At 40.6% G+C, this 10,087-nt stretch overlaps 1 protein-coding gene across 4 annotated transcripts in view; it reads left to right on the top strand.

Annotated features, from left to right (window-relative positions):
* The first annotated feature begins 9 nt into the window (after window positions 1-9).
* Window positions 10-10,087, top strand: part of GABRA6 (gamma-aminobutyric acid type A receptor subunit alpha6) — a 28,442-nt gene continuing 18,364 nt past the window's right edge. For 2 of the 4 annotated variants that reach the window (XM_080399296.1, XM_080399293.1), the window contains exons 1-9: window positions 10-1,681; window positions 1,884-2,002; window positions 2,269-2,336; window positions 3,592-3,812; window positions 3,920-4,002; window positions 4,618-4,761; window positions 5,152-5,304; window positions 5,384-5,536; window positions 9,665-9,924. In XM_080399296.1, coding sequence (XP_080255422.1) covers window positions 1,644-1,681; window positions 1,884-2,002; window positions 2,269-2,336; window positions 3,592-3,812; window positions 3,920-4,002; window positions 4,618-4,761; window positions 5,152-5,304; window positions 5,384-5,536; window positions 9,665-9,924 — 1,239 coding nt within the window. In that variant the 5' untranslated portion in view covers window positions 10-1,643. The remainder of the gene's footprint in view (window positions 1,682-1,883; window positions 2,003-2,268; window positions 2,337-3,591; window positions 3,813-3,919; window positions 4,003-4,617; window positions 4,762-5,151; window positions 5,305-5,383; window positions 5,537-9,664; window positions 9,925-10,087) is intronic. The other 2 variants (XM_080399294.1, XM_080399295.1) reach the window with 2 other exon arrangements.

Raw genomic sequence — 10,087 nt, 5'->3', positions numbered from 1 at the left:
GAGAAGTTCTGATTTGCTTATTTCCCTTTTCTACTTTTCACTTTTGCACCTACTAGTTCACACAAGCCTTTGATTTTTCATAGAGGCAGTTCTATTGCCTGTGAATAAATTCATGCAGATAAATGGTTCCAACTATCAACAAAAATTCTGAGCTATACTAGCTCCTGGTGGATTCACAGAGATCCCACCTTTGGTGTATTCATAGAGCACCAAAGCCTCTCAGGAATTCGGGTTCACAACTGTTCAAAGGCAGAACCAGAGCTCTTGCTGTGTGCAGCCAGCCCACCTATGCGGATGACATGATGCTACTGCCCACAACAACAGGGGAAGGCACTCAGTGACAGAGAATATCCTGCATTTTTAATTGCATTCTTATATTTTCTTGATTCTGTAGCTCCACAGTCCCTCTTAAACAGAAAACTTAAACACAGAACCACAGTGTTGGACTTCATCTAGTCTTACTGCTGAATAAATAGATGGCTCTCCTAGTTTCATGCAAGTACTTACTTTCCATTGCTTGTTATTTAATTTTATTTGCTTAGAAGCTGGTAATGCAAATGTGGTTTATGGAACAAATTTTTATGAAAACAATTAATTTGCTTTGGTCTTGTTATTTATTCCTCTGTATTACCATGAGGAAAGAAAATCGACCCAATTGCTTTGTTTACAGTATAACCAAATGACATAGGTGCTACACCATTCATTGGCTTTGTAAGAAGTAATAAGGTCGCAGAAAAAGCTGGAGCAGTCTGAACTTACTTTCCTTTAGGGCTGACTACATTAACACACTTACTGAAGGAGGGGACAGTAGTGATCCAGTCAGTACTTATCAGGACAAAATTAGTAATGATACACAATCCCAGTGGTTTAAAAGTAAGGAGCTCCAATTCTAACAAAAATCCTAGTAATGCCCTGGTTTAAAGTCCGAGTGAAATCTGTGTATGTAACTCGCCAAAACAGCTTAGTATTAACAACAAATATATATATACCCAAACCCCTGAACCAAACAACTTTACCGTTCAGTGTTCACATATGGATATCAAGCTCTCTCCACAGTGCTGAAGGATCGATCACAAGGTAATCTGTTGAGAAAGGTCAAAAAACCCAGTCAATTGGAAACTGTAGGGTTTGGGTGGGTTTGTGTGTTTATTTTTTTTTTCTCCGAAGTTCTAATGATGCAGAAGCTGCATAATAATCTCCCTGTGAACCATAAACATAATAAAAGCTGAGGCCATTTCTGACATAATCTGTATCAGCAAGATGCCAGCGCTTTTCCAGATTTCCTAACGGGTCCCTGCTAATTCCATGCCAAAACTAGCAGTGGATTTCTTCCTTTTAATCTCCCCTAATGCCTTATTCGATTATTGTCACTGCTCTCCGACCGTGCACCGTCCCTTCAAACCCTAATTCCTCCACTGGAACGGTCAGACGAGGCTGCACGGCGGTGGCGCATCCCAAAGGGACACGGCCGCGGCCACCCCCCGCCTTCCCGCCCCGAGGGCCGCGGGGCCGGGCCGAGCCAGCCGGGCTGCCCGCTGCCCTCGCCCGGCGGAGCCCCCGGCCGCCGGGGAGGGATGAGCGCCCACGCTTGCTCCAGCTGACGGGTTGGAGGGCACCTGAGCGTCCTCGCACACACCTGAGGCATGGCTCTGCTCATCGCCTGGGTATGCGTCGCTGTGAGGTGAGCGATCCTTCCCCGCCGCCCCCCGAGGCTCCCCCAAGCCCCGCCGCAGCCCGGAGGAGCGGCCGAGGGGGGCCGGACCCGCTTCCCGCGCTCTCCCCTGCGGGCCGGTTCCTCGACAGGCGCGAGTGTGGCGGGAGGGCTGAGGCGAGTGTGGCCGGCGGCGAGGGGGGCTGACAGCGGGACTTGTCTCCCCTCGCAGTATAGAGAAGGCGCTGGGGGGCCAGGGCGACGCGGGGGACCTCTACTCGGAAAACATCACTCGGATCCTCGACAAGCTGTTGGACGGCTACGACAACAGGATCCGACCGGGATTCGGAGGTAGAGGGAAACTCCCGTCCCCTCGGGGAGCCCGAGCGCACAGGGCTGGCTGCGGCGGGGCGAGCGGCAGCTCTCCGTCCCGCTGGAGGGGGCGGTGGGGCGGCGGGCGGGGGCGGTGGAACCCCGCCGGCGGGCGGCCGAGGGAGCCTTCCCGAGCCGCGCCGCCCCCTGCCTGCCGGCTCCTGCGGGGCGGCCCCGCTGCTGCGGCCGCCCGGCCCGCCGGTCCCGGGCCCGCTCCGCGCCCAGCTCGACTCTGTGTCCCGCAGGCGCCGTGACAGAAGTCAAAACGGACATCTACGTGACCAGCTTTGGGCCGGTGTCCGACGTGGAGATGGTAAGGGCCCCGCTTGCCGCCCCTGCTCCCCTTTCCCGGGATTCATTATGGTGGCATCTGAGTTGACCGTCATTAAAGCAGATTACGAGGCTTAATCTTCTTGACAATCTCTAGGGCCCAGCAGAGCAGTTTGGCTGCAGCTACACATACCTATTTCCCCAGCAAAGTCAGCTGGGGCAGCCCATGGCCCCGGCCCGAGGCTGGGCACAGAAGGCAGCGCCAGGCCCCAGTGAGGGTGCGGGTGGGAGGTTAAAGATGCCTCTTTAACCTGGTGACAAAGACTGTAAACATCTGCGGCCTGGCACATAGGTTTGCAGGAAGGCAGTGTGGCAGGAGACAACCTAATGAGCAGCTGTGGGGAATGGTGCCGTTTCAGAGGCTGCTGCTCCTTGTCATGGTGGGTGCTCCCAAATTCAGGTAGCTGCGGACCTGGGTGAACTCCATCAATTACAGCAGCAGCACCAGGAAAATGGCATTGCTGTTCTCATTCTGGAAATTGACTCCGCTTGCTGTTTTCACCCTTGTACATTTCCTCTAATACCTGCTCACCTGAGCTTGCAGTCCAATTTGCAGGCAAGGAACAGTGGGCCCCAAGATACAACCAAAAGTTTTTCTACTTCTCTTCATCAGTCAATCTAAGAGAAGGCATAACCTTGCCTTCTTTCAAAATTTGCCTCTGGCCACGGTTAACTCCATTTCCTAAGCAACTTCTGTAGAGAACTCCTTTTTGAAGGCTTGTGGGAATATTGCAAAGAATCCTTAAGAAAAGTAACTTAGATTAATATAGCTTGACACCACAATCCTGCTGTGATGTGACTCACACACTTCAGTCCATCCTTTATGAATATCCAAAGTAAGCTGCAGAAGAGGCCCTAAGCATGTGTTTTTATTTCTGGCAATTAAACATTGATAGTTTGTTTTTGCACTTTGAAAGGGTATTAAATGAGATATTTGTAATTCCTAAGACCTCCCTTTGAATTAAATTATTATCTGAGAGGACAATGAGGTGTTTTTGCCTTACTCATATCAAATTATCTGTTCACTGATTAATTTGTAACTATTCTTTATGTAATACGAAAATAGGATATGTTTTCACAGACTTTTTTTTTTAGTAACTACTTAATGGTAACAGGATTAAGTGTTTAAGCAGTACATGAAATGCCATTGACATGTGGGTTAGGTAGTTACTGTATATACAGCAGCTTGAGATTGTTGGCCCCCACATGTAAGTCAACCACCTATTTATTTTTCATAGGAATACACAATGGATGTCTTCTTTCGGCAGACATGGACTGATGAGAGGCTGAAGTTTAGTGGGCCAACTGAAATTTTGAGATTGAACAATTTAATGGTCAGTAAAATTTGGACACCAGACACATTTTTTAGAAATGGAAAAAAGTCTATTGCTCATAATATGACAACTCCTAACAAACTTTTCAGAATTATGCAGAATGGAACTATTCTTTACACAATGAGGTGAGAGCTTATTCTTCAGCTTTTGGTTGACCTTTATTTTTGATTCTTTCAGCAATGTTCCTGCATACCTTTTTTTTTTCATGGTCATCTACTATATTGTGTTCTAGACTAACCATTAACGCTGATTGTCCTATGCGATTGGTGAACTTCCCTATGGATGGGCATGCTTGTCCATTGAAGTTTGGAAGTTGTAAGTTTTTCTGTGTCTTTCAGTATCTTTCAGTTGTTTATGGTGATAACATTTGATCTACATATATGTGAGATCAGAAGTGAGATCACAGGACACTACTTAATCACATAGCTGAAAATTTTAATTGTATTTTTTATACTAGAAACTTACTTTCTCCTCTGAGATTCAGACCATTCATAAGGACATGGATTTACTCACTAAAGTGTGGTTGTTGATGCATATTTTATTGTTCATTGTTCTTACACGTCTAGTAGTCAAAGTGCGTCCGTCAACAAGTCATAAAAGCTGTGGTACATTTACTGTATTACTCTAGTTTTGCAAATATTTAATTGATCTGTAGTAATTGATTTTGAAAATGTGTAGTTGATCTGTGGTAATCAGTGTATGTGTTTTATAGCACATTAAGAACCAAAAGCTTATGCCTGTCAGGTCCCACCTCAGCCATTCTCTTTACTGTTTTTTTTGTATTTTGTCATTAATGCGGTTAGGAACTTGCTGGAGCAGGTTGCATTTTTCTGTGGGTATTTAAGCCACAAAAGGGATCATGCTACTTATTTTTTCAATTGCATATAAATCACATAATTAATAATAATAATTTTTCCCTCTGTAACTCAGACGCTTATCCCAAAAGTGAAATAATTTATACATGGAAAAAAGGACCCCTGCATTCAGTAGAAGTACCACAGGAGTCTTCCAGTCTCCTCCAGTATGACCTCATAGGACAAACTGTATCTAGTGAAACAATTAAATCTAACACAGGTAAGATGTAGTCATGTGGGAACTATTGACATTATAAAACACATATTGAAAATAATTTACAGGGTTTTGTCATATAGAATCAAATTAATCTAATTATCTAGTACCATTTTGAAAACTCAAATCCTTCAAAAGAATCTAACCATTGTCTCTTAAAAGATCGTTTTAAGCATACAATTCCCCCTGCCTCCCTGCCCCAGCAAAAACAATACATAAAATGAATATTACTCTCCTCTGTTTCCATAAGGTCACTTTACCTTTTCTTAATCAGCTTATTTTTATTATGCACTAGGAGGCCTGTAAGTGCTTTCCTCAGAACATAGCGTGTTGGGTTTCAGCCAATGTTTACTCATATGTTGCCAAAATAATGCTGACATACTTGTCTTTTAACAGGTGAATATGTAATCATGACAGTTTATTTCCACTTGCAAAGGAAGATGGGCTACTTCATGATACAGATATATACTCCATGCATTATGACAGTCATTCTTTCTCAGGTGTCTTTCTGGATTAACAAGGAGTCCGTTCCAGCCAGAACAGTTTTTGGTATGCTGCGTTAAGGTCTTTGACAGCTCAGCATCACATACACCATTCATTCATTACTTTCATTGCTTGTTTGTTTTAGGTGAATATTCACTTCAGCTGCTCTATTTCCATCTTCAAAGGAAAATAGGCTACTATCTCATTCAGACATACATTCCATGCATCATGACTGTAGTCCTGTCTCAAGTTGTGTTTTGGATCAACAAAGAGTCTGTTCCAGCAAGAACTGTGGCCGGTATTAATGTTTTCTTTTATCATTCACTTCATTCACTGTATTGAATCCATTGTATCAAACAGCTACTGTAATCCAGTGGGGATTGGAAAAGACGGATAGTAGGTTTCAGTGAACAAAAGTAAATACTAAAATTAAACCAAATAATACTCAGCCTGCCCATGAGGGTCAAATTCCTCTGCTCAGAATGTTTAGTTAGCCAGACTTGTTTGTGATGTTTTTCTTCCCCTCAATATTTTTTTATATGCTGCAAGGGACAATTTCAGAGTAAATATCAACCTCTCAGTTTTTAAAGATGAATTTTTATATTGATTTATTCTCATGTGAAACCAATCTGAGTTAAAGTTTTACAAAAAATTACATGGGGTGGTGGTATTAATCTCATATGACATAAGGCACCTCATCTAGCACTCATTCCGAAGTGGTCTTTTTCAAAAACCCTTGTCTACAAAGGTATCTAAACAGCTAGCAAGGTCTTTAGATAGATAAAGTGAGATGAATCCTTCTCCTAGCACAGGTTGGAGTTGTAATGTGAAAGTTGTGCCCATATTGCGTGGCAGGGCCCTTTTTTCTTTCCAGTGATTTGAGTTAATGCTCCCAAAGCTGTGATTTTTGTTTCCTTAATTTGTGTGTGCTCTGCTATTAAATTTGATGTACATCCCCCACTTCAATATTGATAGGCTCTGAAACTGCATTTACTGTTAAGGGGTAAACTTTCACGGACTGAATTGTTGTTTCTAGAAAAACAATCATAAAAATACTAAGCAAAAATAATAAAACTTGTCAAAACCTCCATGAATCCACTACCAATGCATACACACATTTCACAACCTATTTTCTCTCAACCCAGTATTTCTGTACAAAAAATTCCCTTTGTGAGACTTGTCTTCAGTAACAGAAAGGCAGCTATATGTTCCCTAAACATAAATAATGCAAGTCTCATAATTCAAAATGAATCTATGTTTGTAGGTAGCATGCTACAAGTTTTGTATAATTTGGTTTCAGTCAGTTGGCATTTCCTACCTACATGGAATGGTATTCGTAAAGGCATTGCAAACTTTTAGGAATGCTGAATGAACACAAATTCCTCAGGTGCCTCTGAAGGAAGATCAACAATTTTGTTCTTGAAATCCACCTTGGGAACTGGGATGCAGTTTGACATCATTAAGTACTTACAAGTATTATTTTCTGGCAGTTGAGAATTTAAGTGCTTAAAAATATTAAAAAATCAGGCAATAGATTTTCAAGGATGTTTCTTGCAATTGAAGCGTAAAAATATATGTAGGAGGTTTGTACACCAAATATGATGCTACCTGATTTGGCTTTATGTTGCATCTCTGGACTGTACAGTTACATCCTCTACATTTTGAGTAAAACATATTTGCTACCTAGTGGGCAGTGGAAGTTAATTCTATATGCTTGAGGTGATGTACAAAGAAGACTTTAGCTGATTCAGTAATAATTACACAAAGACTTCAAACCCTGGCAATATCATACTGAAAAATAAATATAGAATTAGAAACAAAGTATTTTATGAAAACAGTAATGTAGACACATTTCTCAGTATCATGGAAAATTAGTCATGTTGGCATTTTAAAAGAATATTTCAGTCCTTATTCCATTCTTATTTCTCCCAGGCAGTCTGGATTTATAGTCCTCACATTAAAAATCCCATGGATTCTGAATACCTTAATCTGAGGAAAAGAAGGCTTATTCCTTATGACAAAAAAGGCTTTCAGGCCCCAGTAAAAATAAAAGGTTTTAAATGGAGAAGTCAGTGTCCTTTTTGCATCATAGTGCAAATACCTGAATTACAAAGTTTCAGTTTTACTTCTCAGTTCCCAAACTGTAAGTTTAAGAGAAGAGAAATTAATAGTAGTGTGTGTCCAAACCAGCTTCTCAGGACAAGTTCATTTAGCAACTTTATTTACCTCCAAAATGGATGCCAGTTATCCTTTGCAGGTAATATTTAAATAAGTACTCTGAACATTTTGCAAAGATGAATTAATGATCATAAGCACCGACTCTTTACAGACCTGCAAGTGAAAAATGGGAGACAGAAATACTTGAAGAGGCACTCTTGCATTCTCTATAATTGTGTCATTGGAAAGAACAGCAGATTGCTAGTATGAAATTCCTTATTTTATGCTGAGCTTTGTACATAGCTATGCGTATACGTATATATGTATATATGTGTGAAGTTTTATGAAGCATGGCATTATCAGAAATTACTTAGAATAAGAAGCATGGTTATTGGAAGCCTAATTTTAAGTATGCTCTGAATCCATATAGCAATAGCTATTATTTCACATTTTTATGTGCCTTTATCTAATCCTTTTTATTCCTGGCAAAAAGTTAATTTTGCAAAAATACAGTAGTCAGCTTCTACCTTCCTAGCAGGTCACCCTGGGAATTTTAAATTAACATCTAGTCATTAAACTTTATTTGTAAAAAGTCTCAGATAAAGGTGTTTGAGGATTTTTGTTGTTTATTTTTAATAAGAAAAGATAACATATTTTAGTATTTGCATTGTGTAACAGATTCTTCAAAACTTACCAAGACGTGTTCAGAGTAGAAAGACAAAGGTAAACAATCATCCGTTACACAATTTACTAACTGTAATTTGGCATTCAGTTTGATAAAGTAGTTTTCCACAGTGCATAGCATTTCATCAATATTCACTCCACATTGAGAGAAGTCTTATCTATATCTGTAATAGAATAGGACTCCTATTCCTAAGTTTAAATTCCTGCTGCGGTAAGTTTTTATTCAGACATAGAATATATCATTTTTGTTACTAACTAGCACATGGACAGATTCTAATCTAATCACACATCATATTGAAAAGTTCATTCTGGACCTTTGAAATTGAAATATATCTCAGCATACTTCTGTTCATATTATAAAATGGTCTGGCATATTTGGGAGAAGTAGAACCTACATATTTTTATACCGTCTCCTATTTGCATTTCGTTAAAACATGTTAAGTAATGACATTGGGCCACAGTTAACCTCAGACAGCTGGCAAGCTACATCATGTGAAAGAGTTGCAAAAAAACCCTCTGAAAATAATCAAGTCACCCTGTCTTGATGCTGCAATATGCAATGACACTGCATCCTTTCCACTGAGCATCATTCATAGCATATTGATTCATCATCACATCATGACATTATAACATCTTTTACTTTCCCACCTACCCCTTTCCAACTGCAGAAAAGAACAGAAAAGGGTATTCTCCACCTTACTGTCTTTAAATACCTGCAGTTTTCACGTTCTAGCAGGCATAATTATAAGTAAACATGAGTCACAGAGGCTTGTATGTTAATGAATGAGTTTGTTCTTGCACTTTTTGCTGGTATCAGGCAGCCGTGGGAAGTAAGTATATTTCCTGCATTATTAATGTTGTACAGTCCAAAACAGAAAGAATAAATTCATGAATTCATGTGAAGAACACTATGGGGCCTATGAGCTACATGACCGGATTTGTTGTGTGAAAATAGATAAGCAGCTCCAGAGAAGTAGCTTTTATGTCCTTCTGTATATGTAATTACAGGCCCTTTCGAGTCAAGATACTGGTAAAAGAGTATGACCAGTGATTAAAGACAACAGACAGAGGACTAAACTTACTACTTGGAATATTTGGATCATAGACTACCACTGATTTTAATGCAGAATTTGATTGATTCAGTGAGGGTTCTGTAAGCCACGGTCTGTGTTGTGTAGTAACAGGAGAAAATGAGGGTCACTGTTGGGAAATGCAGCGTGTTAATCTAGAGTTCTGCCAAACATTGCATTTAGTAACCCCTCAAGTAAAGTGTCTTTCATAGTTTGAGCCTGAGTTTTGTTATCCACATGTTTATCATAGTTCTAAGAAGCTGCACCATGTAGTATGTAGTTAACTTTCAGTCTGCTCAATGTATTAAGGACATTTGTTCAGAGCTTTTAGATGCCCAAGCCAGTATACGTGAGTTATTTAAGAACATAAAATCCTTAGCAGTCTTACTGGTTAGCTGGTACATAGGATGAGAGCTAAAACCAGAAAGGATATTATTTTTATATATATATTAATTTAAGAGTACCAGAGTTGAAGCAGAATTCTAATGCCCCATTTTCTTTCTCTTATTTTCAAGGAATCACTACAGTTCTAACAATGACCACTTTAAGCATCAGTGCACGCCATTCTTTGCCCAAGGTGTCCTATGCTACCGCCATGGATTGGTTCATAGCTGTGTGCTTTGCCTTTGTCTTCTCTGCACTTATTGAGTTTGCAGCTGTCAACTACTTCACCAATCTTCAAACTCAGAGAGCGATGAGGAAGGCAGCCAGGGCAGCAGCACTGGCAGCAGCACTATCAGCAGCAACTGTACCGGCAGAGGACGAGATTGTCTCGGTAATTGCTTGCTTTTCTGATAATAAGCATCATATAGGAAGAGGCAGCTGAAGTAGTGAATGCAAAACAATATTAAAGTGATCTTAACCTGAAACAGATTATGTAACCAGATCATATCTATTTATCGAAGGCTGTTCTTTTTTCAGAAAATGAAGAGACTTCT

The sequence above is a fragment of the Falco punctatus genome (genome assembly GCF_963210335.1).
Source record: "Falco punctatus genome assembly, chromosome: 8".
Taxonomy (NCBI): Eukaryota; Metazoa; Chordata; class Aves; order Falconiformes; family Falconidae; genus Falco; species Falco punctatus.
This window is presented reverse-complemented; position numbering and strand designations above follow the sequence as displayed.